Genomic DNA, 21,599 nt, shown 5'->3' with positions numbered 1-21,599 from the left:
AACATAAGGCTAATCAGAGTCCCAAGATGTTTTAAAGGGTGGGTGGTTGTTTTGTTTTGGTAGTAGGGGTTGTTGTGTCTGTTGTTGGGGAGCTCTCTGAAGTGAGAACTGCTGAGCCTAGAGTGTCAGTATTTGTCTTTCTTGTTTCCTTTGGGTTAATGTTTGAAATTTATTAATCAGGTTGAGTAAAATAGGTATCCTGCCCTAAGGGCTTTCCTACTTCGTGGAAAAGCTGTGATTTATAAAGTAACACCATAAGGAAATAAAGTGATCCTGAAAAGCCTTCGGCAGACAGGTAGTGTAAGAAATTTTAGGCTATTTACCCAGGTCAGTTTGTTTAATTATTGTTATTATTTTTTCTGTTCCTGTCGGAATTGTCCTGTCTAATAGTAGGATCCGTCATCCCACATACTGTTTAAACCAAATCTTGCTTGCTACTCTAGAAAATAGCCTCAGATTCTTCTTAAAGTCCAAACCATTCCTTTGAAGACTAACAGATGTTTTCCCGCCTCTTCAGTCCGTGAAAGGTGACAGTTAAATGAACTTACTGGTTTCTTTCCGCTTTGCTTTTCAACACCACAGTCAGTGGAAGTAGATTTGCATCCCTTTCTGCCATCCCTTTGGGTTTTTGACTGAAGCACACACCCATCCCCTTCCTGCCTCCTTGGAACTGGTTCAAGATTTGGAGAGAAGGGTTTGTTTGGGGGCGTTTCCCTGGTCTTATCTCCGTCTGAGCATATGTGAGGGTTGCATTTATTTTGACCCTTGCACTTTAAATTTGGAACCGAAGCAAGAGTTTAAAGTACGACAGGAGAAGAGAGTCTGCTGAACTTTAAACATGAGGGACCCAGGGAGGAAGGTGCGTACATGCATTCTGAAGCTTTCTCATAGAGGTCGGCCATCTTTATTCGTACACATAGTTGTGAGCCAGTAACTACTAGGAAAAGGGAAAATATTTAAAATTACAAAAAGATCTATGTGACACTTACATTGTGTGTTTATGTGCTTAATTTTACCGCAGTGCCTCCAGTATTGTTTTGAAATTGATGGCAGAACAAGTAAATTCCGAATTTTTATTTGAAAGCCTTCTGGAAAAGCCTGGGAGGATGGGTATTTGCAAGGAAAAATGAATTTGTGATTGACCTCCAACAGAATGACTAAAAATATATAGGTATTTTAGGTGTTTTATCATTTTGTCTTCTAAAATATAAAATTAAAAAGCTATAAATGGTTATTATTAGTTAAAGGTCACCCAGATTCTCCTCAGAGTTGAGAAACAAGTCTCTCTCCATTGATTAGTACTTACCTTCGTCTAGTGGTTTTGTGCACAGTACGTGGTGTATATATAGTAGGCCGGACTGATTTCTTTCCTGACTGATCTTTTCCAGAGCCTGGCCCAACTAGAGAATCTGTGCAAACAGCTTTATGAGACAACAGACACAACCACTCGACTCCAGGCAGAGAAAGCCTTGGTCGAATTCACCAACAGCCCTGATTGCCTGAGCAAGTGCCAGCTGCTCCTCGAGAGAGGAAGTGTGCGTAAGATTTGAAAACTCCTGAAGGAGGAGAGAGGTTCAGGAACATATATTCAAAGTTTAAGGGCGGATTGGGATGGCTTGTGTTCCTTAATCCTTCTAGGTGCCTCTCTGCCTTCTTAATTTCACCTTTAAAAAGCACCATCGCTAGCTGCCAGGTTGACAGTGAAAGGACACACAGCCTCCTCCTCAGGAAAATCTCATTGAACGTATACTTTGTTCTGTCATTTTTCATCTTGAATCACATTTCTGGGACTTTCTTTCTGTTTTTCACACTTAAGTACCACCTCGGATCCTTTACAAAGAAGACAGAGCTGTATATGAATGAGCCTTCTTACCCACAGAGCCCATGTCACCGTGCAAGCTCCCCAGTGGTCGCTCTGCTGTGTCCTCTGTACCACAGCTGCTGCTTATTGCCTTGGAGGCATGGGTGGGGGGGAAGTTCCACAACGAAAACCACCAGAGGTTCGAGTTTTTAAAATGCAATCAGAGCCTCTTGGAGCTTAAAAATGGCAGTGCAGTGGTCAATATAATGCTGTCAGTGAGACCTGGTTTGGTTAAATTAGTATTTGGGGCAAGATGGCGGTCTTAGGAAGGCTAAGAATCCAGCCAGGGTGGATTCTTGAAAGGGCCCGAGAGAGTCAGAATCCCAACTAGACCAGCAGCTAGCACTCTTACTTCAGACTGGAAGGACATGTGGAAAGAACAAAAGCAGTTAATTTGTTTTGAAGGTAAAATTCTGGATGACTTCATGTTTGAATTTTCATTGACAGTGTAACAGTATTTGTTTAGTTGGCTAAAAATTATCCTTTAGTAGCTAAGAGAGCTGTTTTTCCAAGCATCGGAAGGTTACAGAGCCCTGGTCAGAGACTATATAGTGCTCTGTTCTGTTTTCGCATGTAGCATGTTGTAAATGTCTCTCCAGTCCCTTAGTCTTAGGATTGACCCACTTATATTCGTATATTTTGTGCTCCGGGAGGTGTACAACCAGCTCTTCCAGGTGACTCCCACTGGAGCCCCACAGTATCATCATACCATCTCTGACCCTGTTGTACTCCAGATCCTCATGTTGACAGTCAATAAATAAAACAAGCTGCAGTAAAACAGGATTGGTGCAGTACTAAAAACAATCATAGTGGAATCTTCCTTTTAATCTTTATTGACTTCTTAGTGACGTAGCAGGTTTATTGGAATTGTGTATAAAAACCATTTAGATGTTGCATAATGTCTAGTTACAGTTGTATGCTGTATTCTACAGTTAGAGTAGCCTCTCTTGCATTATTAGTGATCTGACACCTGCTCTAATCAGTTTAAACCATGTTCAGGGGTGTTGAATAAAAATCACATGTCAAAGTCACTTTGTAGATTTTTTTTCTTAAGCATAAACTTTTTTATAACTGGTGGCATTATGCAGTGCCTGTGGATAGCCTACTGTCTTAAGGATTCTTAGTGTTATAGGAAATTATCCTTGACCCTTAATTAAATTATTTTAATAGTGCTGAGTCTGTCCCTGTTATAGGACTTTATCATAATAGAGCCACATGGAAGAATTTGCACATGGCTCTTTTTTATGCATTATCATCTGTTAGAATGCCAGAATATTTTATTCTCCATAAGGTCAGAATTCATAAAATCCACTGTGAGAATATGATAATGCTGTTCCCTTGCATAGGGCATAATTTTTCTTTCTGATAAGTAATTGGTATCCATTTACTTTAAAACTAGCATATACATCCCCCAAAGCTGTATCCGATTGATAGCCATGCTGGTGTAAAGGTACAGGTTAGGAATTACCTATACGGCATAATGTAATGGCTCCCTCTAATGCTGCTTTAAAAAGAAAAACAAACCAACTTTCTAAAGGTATACTATAGCAATATTTTGAGTTGAAACTTTTTGAAGCATCACTATAACAAGGCTTTTGACAGAAGATTTCTTGGTTTAAATGAAAGAAGAGATCCATCTTCTAAAGATTTGTCTTCTTAATATCTTCCTGAAATGGTCCTCTCTAGCGCGGGCCCCCTCTAAGTGATGCAGAATCTGCCCTGGATTCAGTTCAGTCAGGCCATTCACTGCATACTGCACCTTGTTCATAACTGAAATCCGCTCACTGAATATAGACTCTGTGTGGGACTCCTTTTTTCTTAGACCCTCTAAAATGTGGAGGGTCGACTGTTGCAAAACTGATTAATATTTCTTGAATCTCAGCATAGATCTCCAAATAAAAAAACCTCACGACTGACTAACTTAATAGAATTGAATTCTGAGTCCTTTTCCCCGTCTTTCCACAGTCCTCTTACTCCCAGTTACTGGCAGCTACATGCCTTACAAAGCTTGTATCACGCACAAACAACCCTCTACCATTGGAGCAACGCATAGATATTCGTAAGTAGAGAATTGATCTGTTTTCAAGAAATTGGTCTGTTTAGTGATGTGCTTAGCAATAGTTAAATTTATGTTGCTTGTTTGATAATGTTCTGGAATTGGTAAGCATACAAAATATGTAGAATCCAGTTTTTTTTCACCCCTAGAATTTGGGGCTTTTGAAAGTGAAGAGGATCTTATATAATTATTTCTAGATAAAGCCTTAAGTCATCCCTTTTTTCGACAAGAGGTTTCTTTCGTTCAGTCTTTACTGCCACTAATAACTAAGAAAAATGTTGTTAAGGATTTTGAATTCTGTGCAGGCATGGCATTTAACTATCTAGCAGTAGATTCAAGGCTGCCGTACTCACTTGTCATTGTGACAAGTGTAAAATCCTGAATTGGAAAGCCTACTAATCTTAAATTCAAAGTCCCATTTTTCAGTCGCATTAAGAATTAAGGGAATACAACAGAAACAAGAATTAAGGGAGTTTAGGGGAAATAGGCTAAATTTCCCATTTCTTGAATGTTTAATACATTTAAAGATGTGTGGCCTTTCCTGGCAGAGCTTTCTGTTACGCAGAGTTTTTTGTTTTGTAGGGAACTATGTGCTCAACTACCTTGCCACCCGGCCAAAGTTGGCTACTTTCGTGACACAAGCACTTATTCAGTTATATGCCAGAATCACAAAACTGGGCTGGTTTGACTGTCAGAAGGATGACTATGTCTTCAGAAATGCAATCACAGATGTCACAAGGTTCTTACAGGTATGATGTATATATGTGATGTGATGTAGTAGGAATGTGAGAAGCAACATCTATATGTTTATATCTACTTTTTATGATCTACTTTTTTTTAAAAATTACACAAAATGGCATTATTTTGTACATTCTCTTCTGTGTCTTTTTTGCCTTTACATGCTTACATGTCAGCACAGACAAACTCTGGTTTTTCTAATGCCTGTATACTATTCCAATCTGACAATACCATCACGTAATAACTAATGTCTTATAGGTGGGCATTTAGTTTGGTTCCATGCTTTGACTGTTAAGTAAACACTTCAGTGAATATCCTAAAATATATACACACCTGTCATACTTGGAATAAGTGTGTTTGTGGGGTGAATTCCTAGCCTTGGAATTATACAGTCAAAGGGATATGTGTATTTTTGGCTTTCAAAGATATTTCCAGATTATCCTCAAAAAAGGTTGTTCCCTACAACAGTTAAAAGAGTGCCTATCTCTATACCACCAGCCCGGGAGCTCAGCTTTTTTATTTTTCCAATTTAATAGGTAAAAAGAATTAGTATCTCCACATTTGAGTTATGAATGAGACAGAACAAATTTTCATATGTTAATTTACTACTTGATTTTTTTTTTCTGTAGAACTTCCGATTTATATCTTAAAATCTGCAGTTCTTTGTCTTTTTCTTATTGTTGTATGTGGTCTCTTTGTGAATTATGTCACACATCCATTTGTCACTTACCTTAAATGTATTTTGCCAGTTTCTCTTTGTATAATGGGTACAGTATAATGCTATGACTATTTTTGAAATACAAAAAGTTTCAGTCTTGATGAAGTCAGATTTAGCAGTCTTCCTCTGTGGCAGTTATATTTTTTTTTTAAAGATTTTATTTATTTATTTGAGAGAGAGAATGAGAGATAAAAGAGCATGAGAGGGAAGAGGGTCAGAGGGAGAAGCAGACTCCCCGCTGAGCAAGGAGCCCGACGCGGGACTCCAGGATCATGACCTGAGCCAAAGGCAGTCGCTTAACCAACTGAGCCACCCAGGCGCCCTGTGGCAGTTATATTTTATGTCCTGCAAAGCAACAGTTTTAAACTACAGTTCCTCGCTGCCTTATCTGGGCAGTTTTAATAGCTACACAGGACTTTGCCACATCCAAAGCGCAGCTATGCTGCCATTGCTGAAGTCGCACTGCACACACCAACTCGTGCCTCACGTTGTTTTTACCAGGACAGTGTGGAATACTGCGTCATTGGCGTCACTATTTTATCTCAGCTAACCAATGAAATTAATCAAGTAAGTGCTACAGCCTTCCTCATTGAAGTAAGTGCCATATTTTTTCTTAGTATTGGTGTTTTCTGCTATGTGTGAGATGATCTTTTTTGGCAGTTGTGTGCTTTTGCGGTAAGTGATTAATGCCCTTTGAAACAATAGTGCCATTGGATTTTCCTCTGTCCATGCAGCCTACGTCGTTCTTAACATCCTGGTCCTCTTCTGTCTCCAGAACAGCTCTCCTTGCTGATATTAATGTTCATTGTGCGAGATGAGAGCAACAGGCCTAAGTCAAAGCCATAATAAATCACTGCTTTGCTAATAAAAGAGAATGTGTCCAAAAAGGGGATCACAAAAGTGGAACCAGACTGTTTGTGTGCCACTTCTGCTAAATACGTTAATATGTATTTATAACCCTTTAAAACTTAATTCCATGTGCTGCTATTAAAGACTTCTCTGGTGGTCTTTTTAGAATGCATAAAACATTCTGCTAAATACCAAATAATTTTTTGAGTAATCCTTCTTGTCACAGGTTACTACAGAGGAAAACGCCAGTGGCTTTCTTTTGCTCTGGCTATTACTTTTTTTAGTCATTTACTTTTGTATCCAGCTAAAGTTTTGTAATTATTGAACAGGCCAGTATTAATACTAGTTGTGACATCTCACCCTTCAGTCGCCAGCTGTAAATTACATTGGCATCACTGTTGCTATTGCACATATTTATGCAGACCTTCTTATTAACCCTGAGAATTTTAACTGTGAGGTAGTACTGTCTTAAATGCATCAGCTTCTAGCCATTTAAACTCTGGAGTCCATACTGTGTTCTCTGTCACATGCAATCCCCACTATGGTCAGTAATTATCAAAATAATAATAGCTTGTACTTTTGAGTGACTACTGTGCAGCAGACGCCGTTCTGAGTGCTTTACTGATAGCAGCTAATTTTATTCTCACCATAGTCCTGGGAGGTAGGTTCCATGGCTGTCCCATTTTCTAGATGAGGAACCTGCAGCACATAAAGGTCAATAATTTGCCTAAGGTATCCCAGTTAGCAAGCAACAGTATCTGAATTTGAACCTGCAGAGTCTTATTCCAGAGCCTGTGCTCTTAACAAATAACTTATTACTGAACCACTATTACCTTTGTAATACGAGAGCACGCATTAACTGAGAATAGAGATTGTGGGCTTAATGTTCTCCTCTTCGAAGTTTGGCCCCACGAAATACACCAATGTTGATATTTTTTAAAACTCCAAAATTTTATTTGTCTTTCTTAATGGAACAGTAGAAATGTGTGTAATGTACTTAATGTGTGCAGTTATTCTCTGTATTATGATCAGCATAACCGATTATATGTGGAATATGGTATATAATCTGGCAGTGCCATATTATCCAAGACATTTATGATAACACAGTGACACTGAAGCTAGAATTGGGGGATACTTTGAACCTCTGCAAAACTTAGTTTTCTGTTGTTTTTTTGGTTGTCAGATTTAAATCAGAAAGCTTATTTCTGTTACCGACCCTGTCTGAACTTAGAAATAAAATCAAGGGGAGGGGTGCCTGGCTGGCTCAGTCAAAGGAGCATGTGACTCTTGATCTTGGGGTTGTTAGTTTGAGCCCCACGTTGGGTGTAGAGATTACTTAAATAAAGCTTTAAAAAAGAAAATCAAGGGGAGTCCATAACTTGATGAAATCTTGCTGCATTCTTTAATGTGCCAACAGCAAATGTGCCCCCTCTTGGATGAATTGATTGGTGTATAGAAGAGATTTAAGCTTTCAGTAGGTGGTTGGACTAAAAATTCCCTTGGTAACCTTGAAATCCCTTTATTCCACTTACTGAAGTGCCTGTGTGTCAGGAATAGAGGGCGTACTAAAGAAGTAAAAGACAGAGTTCTTAACCGTAAAAACCTTTAAAGTTTGGTTGAAAAGAGAGGAACAGAGGAAAAAGTGAGAGACTGATGCTGCCCTTCAATTAAGTGCTCACTTCTGGGATAGAGACTACGTGTTGAAATAGGTTAGAGAAGGCAGAGGGTGTTAGGGCTGGTTGTCAGTTATCCTAAGTTCATGGCTGTCAGTTAATAACTGCTTTGGAAATTCTGTGGCAACTTTAGTCTTGAGTGGATTGTTTACCAAGCTTTGCCACTGTCTGTTTCTGAGACTGAGCCACAATACAACATGCTAGTAATTATTAGCAGTATCTCCCAGCAGTTGGTTAAATTTTACCTCCCTAAATGCAGAGGAAATTAAAACTTTACAGTGGAGATGCTCATCCCTCTTTCTGTCTTCCATCTGTAAGCTGTAGACCTATCCTGCTAACTGTTAGCAGCTTATTGTCCTTTGCATCCTCTCATTATACGTGAGTTAACAGTGATTTAAACATTAAAAATGTATTTTTATATAAGTTGGTTTTATTGGAAATCCTAGTTTATTTAAAGTCTATATGAAAATTTTTTTTCTTTGCATTTAATTCTAAAACTTGGATTGGTTTCTCTTTTTGCACAGGCCGACACCACGCATCCTTTAACCAAGCACAGAAAAATAGCCTCTTCTTTCCGAGACTCATCATTATTTGATATCTTCACACTTTCCTGCAATTTACTAAAACAGGTGAGATTGTAGATTGGGTCCTGCTTCCCAGTGCCCTTTGAAAGAATGAGAATGAGTGGGGATCTGTTAGAGGTCAGTTCCATGCTGACTCCTTGAGAGTTGGTGCAGCTCTAACCATCACCATCTCTCACCTGATGGTGGTCTCCAAGATGTGGAAGAAAGTGCCACACTGACCACTGATTTTAGAGAGGGGATTAGAATTGCCTCATTTCAGAGCCGTTCCCTTAAGCAAAGCGCAGTAAGTGAACACGTATCTCAAAGAATCTAGTTCACCACGAAGTTTGGGATTTTGTTGTTTGTTTTTATATACCCACATAAAATCTTCCTGTATGGAATAAACGCATGTTAGCTTTATGGTGTTTGGATTCTTTGCGCTCTAAAAGCAGGTTCCGACTGCATTGTTAGCATACTGAAACAGGCCGGCTCCCCTGCCCCCTGCTGAGTTACAGGCGACACATAACCAAGCAACATCTGTAAGGAAAAGTAGATTTTGAATTTTTAACATCCATTTAGATTTCATAACCTGAAGGGGTAGACAGTTATCACATAAGGAAATTACCTGTTTTAAAACAGAAAATGGGTCTTGAAGTTCATTTAGGGATGAGTTGAACTAGGAAAGAAATGCTCACCTGTGAGTCCTACCCATTTATAACAATCTATAGGGACCTCCCCATAGAAAGCTAAATGGGGTTAGCCTCTGGCTGTTTGTTCATTTTGGGTTGGTTGGTTGTTTGGGGTTTTTGTGGGGTTTTCTGTTCTTAGTCTCATTTTCCATATGTCATGAGTTTTAGAAGCAAGTTTGGATTCTTTGTGTTGTCCCAGTTAATGATACTTATCTTTTTCCTCAATTACCTAGTTCTATCTCAGAACTCCCAAACAGTCCTCGGGTCGGGCAAGCTACCTAGCAAAAGCTGTTATACCCCCTGAGCGGGGAAAGCTTTTGCGAAAACTGAGGATTGACTCCTCCTGGCTGATACCATCAAAAACAATTAGCCAACTTGTCACTGAGGTCACCAGCCCCATCTAGAAATACCTAGGATCTCATAGTAAATGGAGTGACCACCCATCCCATATCGCTTCAGAATCCACTGTGGTCAGTATGTCTACAACATGTAAAGAATACATGTCAAAAGGGGGATTTCTTTAAATACCAGTTTCATGTTTTTATAGTAAATGAGCTAGGATTTTCATAGTGACATTAAGGTGACAGAAGTGCAGCCTCTTTTGCAGGGAAAACACCACTTTATTGAGTTGAAATACTGCCCTCCTTTTCTGGCTTAACAGCCTTCTCAGGAGTCTGGCACCAAGCTTGGAAGAGGGGAGTGATTGTTTGGGCTCATTATGTGGTGGTTTTTACAGGCTTCAGGAAAGAATCTAAACTTGAATGATGAAAGTCAGCATGGCTTGCTCATGCAACTGCTCAAACTCACTCATAACTGCCTAAACTTTGATTTCATCGGCACTTCTACTGATGAGTCCTCAGATGACCTGTGCACAGTACAGATTCCCACCAGCTGGAGATCAGGTAGGAGCACTGCACCAGCAGGAACAGACTGCTGCTCAGCCCCACACCATGTCTGCGGGATGGTCTAAGGAACCCCTGGCTAGCCCTTGCTTGCTGTTAGAGAAAACTTAGAAACTCAGCATCTGTCTTAATACAGTGAGGAAGAGGGTGTTGGAGGAACCTTACAGATCCCTCAGCCTGGGAGAACTTTTTAAGTACTGGGTTACTGATGGATGTGAGTGTGACCTTCTCGCATGCATCACCTAGAGACTCCTGTGGTCTTACTCATTTGAGGTCATTTCTATGAGAATCACAAGAATGAATCTGTTCCTTAGAGGAGCTAAAACCTAGTGCTTTAAAAAACAGGGAAAACCAAAAGCCCCTCTTAGCTTATCACTTGAAAGGAAGTAACCCTGTGAGAAGAAAAAACAGAGGACGTGCCCCCTAATATATAGTGCTGTAGGTGTGCCACTAGGAATGAGCAACGTAATCAGTAACGGCTCCTCTGTCTTTTTTCAGCGTTCTTAGATTCTTCAACTCTGCAGCTGTTTTTTGACCTGTATCATTCCATCCCTCCTTCATTTTCGCCTCTGGTGAGTCAGGACCACAGTTTCTAAAGCCTAACCTACATCTAGAAAGTAGCAATGGTGAATGAGCCTTATGCTCATTCATTTTGTTGTACCAAATCATGCAAGTAAAGCATAGAAATGCTAGGGTTAGTTATCTAGCCTTTCGTGGTAAGACGTGTGGCCTAAACGTTCTCGCAATAAAGTCTTAACTTAATTCTCTTTAAATTATTCCTCTCTAATGACAAATTCCTGCAAATGTCAAGCTCTTCTGGTCTCATCTTGAATCTGACTTTGTACTGTACCTCAAACAGCCACAGGCTAGAGTGGGGGGGGGCGGGGATTCAGCTTGTATTGTCTAACTGAAGATTATCCTGCCCAAGAAAATTTTAGAAAAATCCTTCAGGCACATGTTACATAAGTGATAAATGGAAGCTGTAAGAGGAAGGCAAATTTGTATACTATCCTGGATAATACTAGAGAACTCGTGGAAATGATGCATTTCTCCTTTAAAGCAGTAATTACCCTCCTCAAATCTCAAAATTCATCCAGGTCCTGAAAGACATTGGCCTAGTATTTCAGATTGTTTGGTGTAAAATGCTACCATACAAAACACACAGATAAGACAGTAAAGTAATGGGTGTTTTACATAGTGTTTCTACAGTAGGCTGTTTTCCTGATTATTATGGTACTTTTCCAAATGTAGACCTTAGCTTTAGTAGAAACATGAATTCAGTGTTGTATCATTAAGTTTACTTCAGGAAAAGATAGCTCACTCAAGAGAGGTAGTTCATAAAAGGACTATTAGTAAAGATGTGGACAACACTAAGGGAATCCAACAAGGTGAGGTGAGGTGAGGACACCCTCTAGGGGGGGCAATAGTGGGAAGCCCCAGGGGGTATGGGGGAAACCCTGGAAAGAGCTAAAACTATGTCTTAGGGGAGGGCTGGGCAGCATAGGGAGAGGGACACTGCCAGTCATGGCCCAGGCAGGGGTCGAGGGGGGGTGCCTCTTTTCTTCCTGCCCTCAATCTCCTAGTCCTATCCAGTGGTTGAAGCCAACTAGAGGCAAGAGGGCAGTGGAGCTCTGGCTGTTGGTGGACAGAAGTCAGCCTCCCAGGGAACAGAGCATGTGGAGAAGGATAGAAGACAGATCTGGAGGGGCAAGCAATATAAATATCTAGCACGGTGGGGGACGGGTAAAATGTTTTCAGTGTAAAGCCTATTCTTTTCAGGACACAGATCTAACTTGGTTATTTCATTATGGCAAAGCCTGATTAGCCGAAAGTCTTCTATTTATTTATTTATTTGACAGAGAAAGACATAGCGAGAGAGGAAACACAAGCAGGGGGAGTGGGAGAGGGAGAAGCAGGCTTCCCGCGGAGCAGGGAGCCCAATGTGGGGCTCAATCCCAGGACCCTGGGATCATGACCTGAGCCGAAGGCAGACGCTTAATGACTGAGCCACCCAGGTGCCCGTGATTAGCCAAAAGTCTTAATGAAACAGAGAAAACTAAATCTAAAGCTTTACTTAACCTACGAATTATATGGTATTTCCAAGCCTTAAGTATATATTTTAACAAGAACCAAAGAAGCCATTGGTGGTCAAAGAATAATACCTAAATGAATTTCCACATTGTGAATTTAACTAGTTGTTATGGTAACTTGGATTTAATGATCTTTTTTTTTCTTTTAATAAAACCGTTTTCCAGTATCCTCAGCTGCACTCTCCTTGATCTTTCTATATCGTGATAATAGTAGCAGAAGTTGATAGAACAGAGTTAACAGCATATGTAAAGAAGAATATTCTAGGAGGGGAAGGAGGGAAAAGATAGTATGGAGGAGCCATATCATCTTCTTAATCGGTTGTGTTTGGTTGTGCCTGCTTTTAGGTATTATCCTGTTTAGTACAGATTGCCTCAGTAAGAAGATCCCTGTTTAACAATGCAGAGAGGGCCAAGTTTCTCTCACATCTTGTTGACGGTGTTAAACGAATACTGGAAAACCCACAGGTAAGATTTTTGAGAATTTATTGTTTGAATACATATTTAAATATATGTTTGTGTGTGTGTGTGTGTGTGTGTGTGTATGTGATATTAGTATGTGCCCCTCTGTTGAGTCAGAAGGAAATCCATCTAGAGGCCACACTTAGCAGAAATCCTAGAGAACAGTTCAGTGTATCATTCTCAGAAGATTTAAGCGAGTCTGTATCTGTAGGCAGATTCTTTTTTTTTTTTTTTTAAGATTTTATTTATTTGTCAGAGAGAGAGCACAAGCAAGGGGGAGCAGCAGGCAGAGGAAGAAGCAGGCTCCCTGCTGAGCAAGGAGCCCAATGCGGACTCAGTCCCAGGACCCTGGGATCATGACCTGAGCTGAAGGCAGACGCTTAACTGACTGGGCCACTCAGACATCCTGTAGGCAAATTCTTGAGGGTTTACCCAAATGAGGAGTTTGTATCCTCTAGCGTCAGGAATGCAGGAGTTAGGGGAAAGGATCACTTTAACACAGGAAAATGAGAGAGCGCTAGTCATTTTTCCCCCAAGAAATTAAGAATCTAGAGTTTGGTTTTTGTTTCTGTTTTCCTTTTTTTTTTTTTTTTTAATATACATTATTTACCCAAGTATGTAGGCCTGCTTTTAGGTGGGAAGGGAGATATTGCCCATTTAGTATTCAATCCATAACTCGATTGCCCTTTTTGTGTTTTTCAGTCTCAGAGATTCAGCCAACACCTACTTTTTTTTTTAAAGTACCACTTCTCTACACTAGGAAGTACCAAAGAGGCATTTCATTTTTAAATATGCTCAGTTCTGGGGGTGCCTGGGTGGCTTAGTCGTTAAGCATCTGCCTTCAGCTCGGGTCATGATCCCAGGGTCCTGGGATTGAGCCCTGCATCAGGCTCCCTCCTCCGTGGGAAACCTGCTTCTCCCTGTGCCTCTCCCCCTGCTTGTGTTCCTTCTCTCACTGTGTCTCTCTCTGTCAAATAAATAAGTAAAATCTTTAAATATATATATATATATATGCTCAGTTCTGTCCCTCTTTTTAATAATTCTTTTTTTTAACTAAAGTACAGTTGACTCGGAATGTACATTAGTTTCAGATGCACAGCATAGTGAAACAACCCTCTGCATTGTTATGCTCACCACACAGCAGCTATTATATTCCCTGTGCTGTACCTTTCATCCCCACGACGTCTTCACTCCATAACTGGAAGCCTGTGCCTCCCACTCCCCTTGGTCCATTTTTGGCCATCCCCCCATTGCCTCCCCTCTGGCTACCCTCAGTTCTCTGTATTTATGGGTCTGTCCCTGCTTTTTTTGTTTGTTTGTTCATTTGTTTTTTAGATTCCACATATAAGTGAAATCCTGTGGTATTTGTCTTTCTTTGTCTGATTTAGTTCACTTAGTATAATACCACCTAGGTTCATCCACGTTGTCACAAATGGCAATATCTTAGTTATTTTTATGGTGGAGTAATATAATACATTGTATGTATATATATGTGTTATGTATACACACATATGGAACATACATATATAGAGAGAGAGAGACCACTTCTTTATCCATTTATCCATTCATCTATCAATGGACACTTAGGTTGCTTCCATATCTTGGTTATTGTAAATAATGCCACAGTACACATAGGGTTGCATATGTCTTTTCAGATTAGTGTTTTTGTTTTCTTTGAGTAGTTACCCAGTAGTGAAATTACTGGATCATATGGTAGTTCTATTTTTTAATTTTTTGAGGAACCTCCATACTGTTGTCCACAGTGGCTGCACCAGTTTGCATTCCTGCCAACAGTGCACGAGGGTTCCTTTTTCTCCACATCCTCACCAACACTTGCTCTTTCTTGTCTTACTAATCTAGGAATTAAATTGTTATAGCAATGATGATATAATGTAAATAAGCATTTGCGTAACTTTGCCACTGAAGTATAGTCTTATTTAATGATAAATTTGACAGATGTAAAAATGAAAATTTCATGATCTTTGATTAGTGGGAAGCAAACAGGCCAGCCACATCTTCGATTGTACCCCTTTTCCGTTATTAATCAGCTTTACAACTTTAGGCAAGTAATGTGATCCTTCTGAGCTTCCATTTCAGACTTTGAATTGAGGCTAATAATTTCATCTCACAGGATGATTGTTATGAACAGATGAGATAATAGATGTGACCATCTCTTTTAAAAGTGACTTTTTAAAAAATTGTTTTTAAACATTCTGCAGATGTATCATTCTAAGTGAGGACCTGTAGCTGAGAAGTTACAGTAGATTCTCCCCTTCCCTTATGCCATCCCCAATGTCATTCTGGAAGTGTAGTGCATCACATGTTACATTCTGTTTTCCTCCTGTGCTGTCACCAGAGTTTATCAGACCCAAACAATTACCATGAGTTTTGCAGACTACTGGCCCGATTGAAGAGTAACTATCAACTGGGAGAATTAGTAAAGGTGGAAAACTACCCTGAGGTCATCCGATTGATAGCTAACTTCACAGTGACCAGCCTACAGGTTTGTCTTTGCTTGTCTTTCTCTTTCCTACACATTGGAACCTCTTCTCTTGCTCATTGATTTTAAAGTTAAAAGAATACGGGCGTACCTCATTTTAATGCACTTCACACATACTGCATTTTTTACAAGTTGAATGTTTATGGCAACCCTGCATTGAGCAAGTGTATCGGTGCCATTTTTCCAACAGCACTTGCTCACTTCCTGTCTCTGTTGCATTTTGGTAATTCTCGCAATATTTCAGACTTTCTCATATTTGTTATGGTGATCTGTGATCAGTGATATGACTCCCAGAAAGCTCAGGTGATGGTTAGCACTTTTAGCACTAAAGTATTTTTTAGTTAAGGTATGTACATTGTTTTTTGAGACATAATGCTATTGCACACTTACTATAGTGTAGTGTAAAACAACTTTCTTATGTGCACTGGGAAACCAAAACACTCATTTGACTCGCTTTATTGCAGTGGTCTGGAATCAAACCCGTAGTAATATCTCCAAGGTGTACCTGTATTCCCTTCTCCACCTGCCCTCACCCCGCCGGCAAAAGTGATATCAGTATAGGGCAACCCTGCAGAGTAGTTATTGCAGCCTGCTCATTTGCCTGACATAAGTGCAAGGAGTTTGGTTAGAGGAACACGTGGGAATTGCAAGGATAATATTTAGATTATCACTCTGAAAAAAGCAAGATTGGAATGGAGTGAGACAGAAGAGTCAAGAGAGAGCTAGCGACCTCTCTTTCTTAGTCGTGTAATATAGAACAGTGGTTCTCAAATTTTATGGCATCAAAATCATCTGGGGAGTTTGAAAAATATAGGTGCTTGTGTTTTACCCCCATAATTTCTGCTTCACTAGATCCAGGGTGGAGCCTTGGTGTCTCTATGTCCAGCAAGTTCTCCGAGTGATTCTCATGGGTACCAATGTTTGAGAACCATTTACACAAGGCTTTCCTTGTGGGAAGGCTTACACAACCAGCGTAGAACAGCTCTTTTTATTAGATGCTTAATCTCTGAAATAATAATAAGCACATTGGATGGATGAGTTGTCATGCACAGAACAAAGCCCATAAACATTTATCCTTTTTTTTTTTAAGCCTTTTTCCTTTGTGTGAAGTGTACAAAAAATGAGAAATGTGCCTCCTGCTTTTTTGGTTTTCCTTAGCACTGGGAATTTGCCCCAAATAGTGTGCACTATCTCCTGAGCCTATGGCAGCGGCTGGCAGCCTCTGTGCCATACGTGAAAGCCACAGAGCCCCACATGCTGGAAACTTACACTCCTGAGGTCACCAAAGCCTATATCACATCCCGTTTGGAATCTGTGCACATCATCCTGAGGTAAGGAAACTGGGACAGCTGCCTGGTGTCAGACTTGCCAGAGCTCAGACACCCAGTTGGCAAAAGCGCACTTGACTTGGGCCTCCTTGGAGCTGATGCCGTTAACGGCCGTTTCCTCACATCAGCCCCGGATAGCAGGTGGAGCATAAAATCTGAGCGAACAGCCTTTCTCTGCAGCACCCTCATTCATGTCCCCGTTTTCTGCCCTCCTTAGCCATCTCTTTGAAATCAAGGTATATCAGTATTCTGTTTGTCCTTGCTGATGATTCCTTTTCAACATGACGGGAACATTTATAACCAATAGATGGTAAGAATTATGTGTAAGTTATAGGTGGTTTAGTTTCCTGAAAAAGAAGTGGATAAATAAGATGACACAGTCCAGAGCTTACTAGCAGAGGTAGAATCCTGGGCAGCTGATTGCCGATCGCATTACAGGAATGCATGGTTTCTCTCTTGACTGTGAACTGGACCAGAAATCTATAGCTAAGAAATGTTAGATCCTTTCAGAAATGACCTATATAAAGTGAAGTTATTCTTTGTTTAGGGACCTGCCTTTTAGGGGAATTAACTTGGATTCTGAAGGTCTGGGTTTTGTTTTGTTTTTTAAATCAGATCTTAATTGGCATTTAATTGTCATAAGAGTTATAGGCTCAACTGTTAATGACTTGAATCCTTTCAAAATGCAAGTATTTGTGAAGTCCACTGGAAAGCATTCTATCTGCTACATAGTTTCTGTTCTTAAGGATTCAGCTGGTTTCAGTGAGGCATTGTTGAGGAGTGGTTACAGGTGTGGGCTTTGGGCCCGGATAGCCAGTTAATAGCTGTGCGCTCTTGGGCAAGGTTATTAAAAGGGTTAAATTACTATGTTCTGGTCCAGCATGTGGACCATAGTACACACACAGCTGTGAACTCTAGTTGTAATGGTCGTGGTGGTGCAGCTGTTGGGTTGTCACACTGTGATATAGCAATAGACGAAGAGCTCAGAGTATGACACACCCCTAGCTCTAGTAGCCGATAGATAAGGTAGGACCTGGTATAGATCCATGGTGCCTCATCTGCGAGTCTGAAATGCAAGAAGTGAAAACTAAATTTTCTCTTAAGTTTGGAATCAAAACTCATTTGGTGGCAAAATTTGACATGTGCTAATACGAAACCATTTAGAGCCTTTTTAAAAACTTCTGCTTTGTATGATCATTCCTGATGGTTATATATTTTGCTACAGGAATATTGAAGTTGATTTACCAGAGAGTTCATTGAGGGTTCATATCACGTGGTAGAAGCATCACGTTGCCTCTTTAAAATCTGAAGATCTCTGAATTCCAAAACAAATCTGGCCACCATGGCCCCACACAAGGACGGGATATGTGTAGTCCCAAACCTTATTAGAGTCAAGAACGGCAAGAGACTAAGAACCAGGAGCTCCTGGGGTGAGAAGCATAGGACTGAGAGGGTCGAGGCCGACTAATGTTACGGGAGCAGGAATTCAGATTAGAAGGCTGGACACCCAACTCAGAGTGTATCTAAAGAAGACGGACGTTAGGGTGAAGACCCCCATTTTCCCACTTCTTATATTCCTTTCTTGGCAAAAGGTAGTGTTAGGCTGTGGGCCTCTGCCATTGGAAACGGTGGCTAAATGCAGAACGAGAGCTGTTGTGGTGGGGAAGTCAATGGCATATTTTAAGAGAGCGCCTTCCTTCCTCCCTTGGGAGCAGGGATGGCCTGGAAGACCCTCTGGAGGATACCGGCCTGGTGCAGCAGCAGCTGGACCAGCTGTCCACCATCGGGCGTTGTGAGTACGAGAAGACATGCGCACTCCTCGTGCAGTTGTTTGACCAGTCTGCCCAGTCCTATCAGGAGCTGCTGCAGAGTGCCAGCGCCAGCCCGATGGATATCGCAGTGCAGGAAGGTTAGTGGATGCTACTGAGGCCTGAAAGGCGGGGCTGTCCGCACCCCTTCACTCACTGCCACCTCTCTTTCCTACCTGCCCCCTAAAAGGACTCTTCCATCATCCATCGCCTCCATCTACACAAAAGAATATTATGAGTAAATGCCACGGGGCTAGGGAAGAGTAACTGAAATCCTGTCTACATGGATGTGTTTAACTTCAAGAAAGTACTGGACTCTAAAACTCATGACCTTGTCTGATAGGGGACCGTTGGTTATCTAATGAATTTCCCCCTTGGCATCACCCTTACCAGAGCAGGGTGATAGCTATACTTCGTAAGAAGAGTTGACCTTATGGCTCTACCATAGTGTTCTTAAGATGACAGAAGCTCCTAGTAAGAAACACACCTCACTGTGAGGAAATTTCTTCAAAGAAATGACCACTGGAGGGGACACTAATAGGTCTTCTTCCTGTTGCAGGAAGGCTGACGTGGCTGGTTTACATCATCGGCGCAGTGATCGGTGGCCGGGTTTCTTTTGCCAGCACTGATGAGCAAGATGCTATGGATGGCGAGCTCGTCTGTCGGTAGGTGCTCTCACAGAGGCTTTCCATTTCACTGCTCTGACCGCCACCTGTTTGGATCCCAACATCATAGGAACTTGGCATGCTTCTATGCTGCTTTCCTCCCTGTTTATAGAATATAATCTCATGAAGCTGATTGCCCATGAAAATGAAGGACTGTTACAGGTCCAACTTCAGACATTTTATAAATACAGCAAAAATTTTACCTACAGTGTTTACTGAGAAAACACTTGGAGTAATTCAGCAAGGAAATGATGGATACAGAATTAGGAAAACCAGAGTAGGGAGTAGCTTTTAGTTTTAAGGACAGTATCTCAGAGTTAATGAAATGTAGACTGCTTTTGCCATAGCAGAGTAAGACTAAGAGGAAAATATGGTTCTTCAGATATCCTCAAATATGAAATTGAAGAATTTCTACAGCCTTTCAAATCTCTTGACATACACTTTTCCACCTAGAGGATTTCAAGTTATTATTTTATATCTATGTAATTCTCATCCATCTATCTAAAAACCTATAAATGAACATTTAACGATTTCTAAAAATTCACCTAACATAGAAATAAAAAGGCAGGATTTTGGGGGTCCCTGGGTGGCTCGGTTGGACGTCTGCCTTCAGCTCAGGTCATGATCTTGGGGTTCTGAGGTCCAGCTCTGCATCAGGCTCCCTGCTCAGTGGGAGTCTGCTTCTCCCTCTCCCTCTGCCCTTTCCCCCGACTTGTGTTCTCTCTCTCTCTCTCGCAAATAAATAAAATCGTTTAAAAAATAAAATAAAATAAAAAGGCAGGGTTTTTTTAATACTCTGCCACAGAGGTTCTCAAACCTTTTCATCAGGACCATTCACCCTCTTAAAAAGTATTGAGGATCTCAAAGAGTTTCTGTTTATAAGACTAGCTATCAATATTTATTGTATTAAAAAATAAAACTGGGACTCCTGGCTGGTTCAGCCAGTGGAGCATGCAACTCTTGATCTCGGGGTTGTGAGAAACTTTAAATTTATTCCCTTAATAATAACAATAAGCCCCATTACATGTCAGCATAAGTAATGCTTTTTTAAATATTTTTCAAAAAAGTTAATGAGGAAAGTGGCTTTGTTTTAATGTCTGGCCCAGAAGTCAGCTGGATTCTCTTATCCGCATCTGCATCCAGTCTGTCATGGTGTCACAGGTCCAGTAGCCCCTGGACAACCCACTGCACCCTCCTGTCAGAATGCAAGTAGAAGGGCAGATCATGTTTCAGGATTGTGTGCAAACAGACTGCAACCTTGGGGAACTGCCACCCTGAAGGGTTCTGAACTTTTCAGATGCTCTCCTTAGAGATAAACACATTTTAACATGATGCCTTAGAATAGATTGGTTCCTAGACATTTCAATCCATAATTCTTATTCTGAAAATCCCCATTTTTCTCTTATCAGATGTCCATCTGCTCTTAGGTGCCTTAATCCTGACAAAAGTCTCCATGGCATGTCACACTGGCATTTTTTGAAGAGTTGAGCAAAGATTTGATAAGAATGAAAGCTAATAAGCTTTCTGATTTCAGCAGCCTGGTGTGATACTGTGTGTGTGACCTGAATTTAGAGAATGTCTTGTATCCTGGTTCTCACACTGAATATTACAACATCATGCCTAAGTCTAATTCACTCATGATATGTCAAAATGATACGTTTACCTGTTCTCACATCATCAGAATGACAAATGACTCACTTGTAATAACATTTTATTCATTCAGTATTTACACACCTTCATTCCAGTATGCTTTCTTTTGCAGGGGGGTTGGTGCAGGGAAGAGGTAAAGGGATGAAGTCACGGGTAGCATATCTGCTCTTGGTCTCTGGAACTTTTACCTGCCTGTGGACATTGCCCTTCATGTGTCAATTCCCTTCATGGCTCTGTGGGAAAAAACTTTGAGAACCATGGGCTTAGTCCAGTCATTTTTCAGATGAGGAACTGGGACTTAGAAAATAAATTGCTTTACTTATGGTCTCACATAAGTTTCAAGGAAGACCATTACCCCAGTGCCAGTGTTTTGCTTTGTTTTCCCACTATTTTTAAGCCAATTACTAGTTCTGCTTCAGTCTATAGTCTTGGTGGACTGGAACTTTTAAACATCCAACCAGTCATTCATATTCATTCTTCAGTTGTGGTTCCTGTGGGGCAGAAATGGAGAATTCTGTTCTCTCAGCAGAGCATAGAGCCTGCAGAGAATGCCTTTCAGATAGGATGGGTAAGGAGAGGAGATACATAGGACTATTTGAGGGTAGGTTGGATTTTCTAGAGTGACCAGGATATCCTGCTGTTGAGAGAATCATTGCTCTTCTTCCTCTAGGGTGCTCCAGCTGATGAACCTAACAGATTCTCGCCTGGCTCAAGCGGGTAATGAGAAGCTAGAATTGGCCATGCTGAGCTTTTTTGAACAGTTTCGTAAGATCTACATTGGGGACCAGGTGCAAAAATCCTCTAAGGTAACAGGATGTCAATTGGCTCCACTTGATTCTCACTTATGGAATTGCTGACTAAGAAACATCTGATAGCAGTTCAGACACAGATTTTAGTATTAGGATGGTCCAAATGTCTCTTCTTCATCTGTAGAATTTTGAGAGATTCATTAAAGAATTGGGTCCATTTCTGTAATGTTCCACGGGCTTAACAGATGGCCAGTCAGAACATCTGTTGGTCTCAACATTGGCAATTCTCAGTCTCTGTACA

At 40.7% G+C, this 21,599-nt stretch overlaps 1 protein-coding gene across 2 annotated transcripts in view; it reads left to right on the top strand.

Moving 5' to 3' along the window:
• Window positions 1-634: 634 nt before the first annotated feature.
• The window catches only part of XPO7 (exportin 7), a 38,169-nt gene continuing 17,204 nt past the window's right edge, over window positions 635-21,599 (top strand). The window contains exons 1-14 of one of the 2 annotated variants that reach the window (XM_073892642.1): window positions 635-859; window positions 1,389-1,535; window positions 3,827-3,920; window positions 4,500-4,666; window positions 5,875-5,967; window positions 8,420-8,524; window positions 9,884-10,049; window positions 10,548-10,621; window positions 12,485-12,604; window positions 14,955-15,101; window positions 16,257-16,429; window positions 18,142-18,335; window positions 18,794-18,899; window positions 21,220-21,355. In XM_073892642.1, the coding sequence (XP_073748743.1) occupies window positions 839-859; window positions 1,389-1,535; window positions 3,827-3,920; window positions 4,500-4,666; window positions 5,875-5,967; window positions 8,420-8,524; window positions 9,884-10,049; window positions 10,548-10,621; window positions 12,485-12,604; window positions 14,955-15,101; window positions 16,257-16,429; window positions 18,142-18,335; window positions 18,794-18,899; window positions 21,220-21,355 (1,743 nt within the window). In that variant the 5' untranslated portion in view covers window positions 635-838. The remainder of the gene's footprint in view (window positions 860-1,388; window positions 1,536-3,826; window positions 3,921-4,499; window positions 4,667-5,874; window positions 5,968-8,419; window positions 8,525-9,883; window positions 10,050-10,547; window positions 10,622-12,484; window positions 12,605-14,954; window positions 15,102-16,256; window positions 16,430-18,141; window positions 18,336-18,793; window positions 18,900-21,219; window positions 21,356-21,599) is intronic. The other variant, XM_073892643.1, reaches the window with a different exon arrangement.

This window comes from Callorhinus ursinus, unplaced genomic scaffold, assembly GCF_003265705.2.
Source record: "Callorhinus ursinus isolate GAN/ISIS: 27379988/994484 unplaced genomic scaffold, GSC_fseal_2.0 scaffold4, whole genome shotgun sequence".
Taxonomy (NCBI): domain Eukaryota; kingdom Metazoa; phylum Chordata; class Mammalia; order Carnivora; family Otariidae; genus Callorhinus; species Callorhinus ursinus.
Note: the sequence above shows the minus strand (reverse complement) of the source record. Positions and strands in the feature narration are given on the sequence as shown.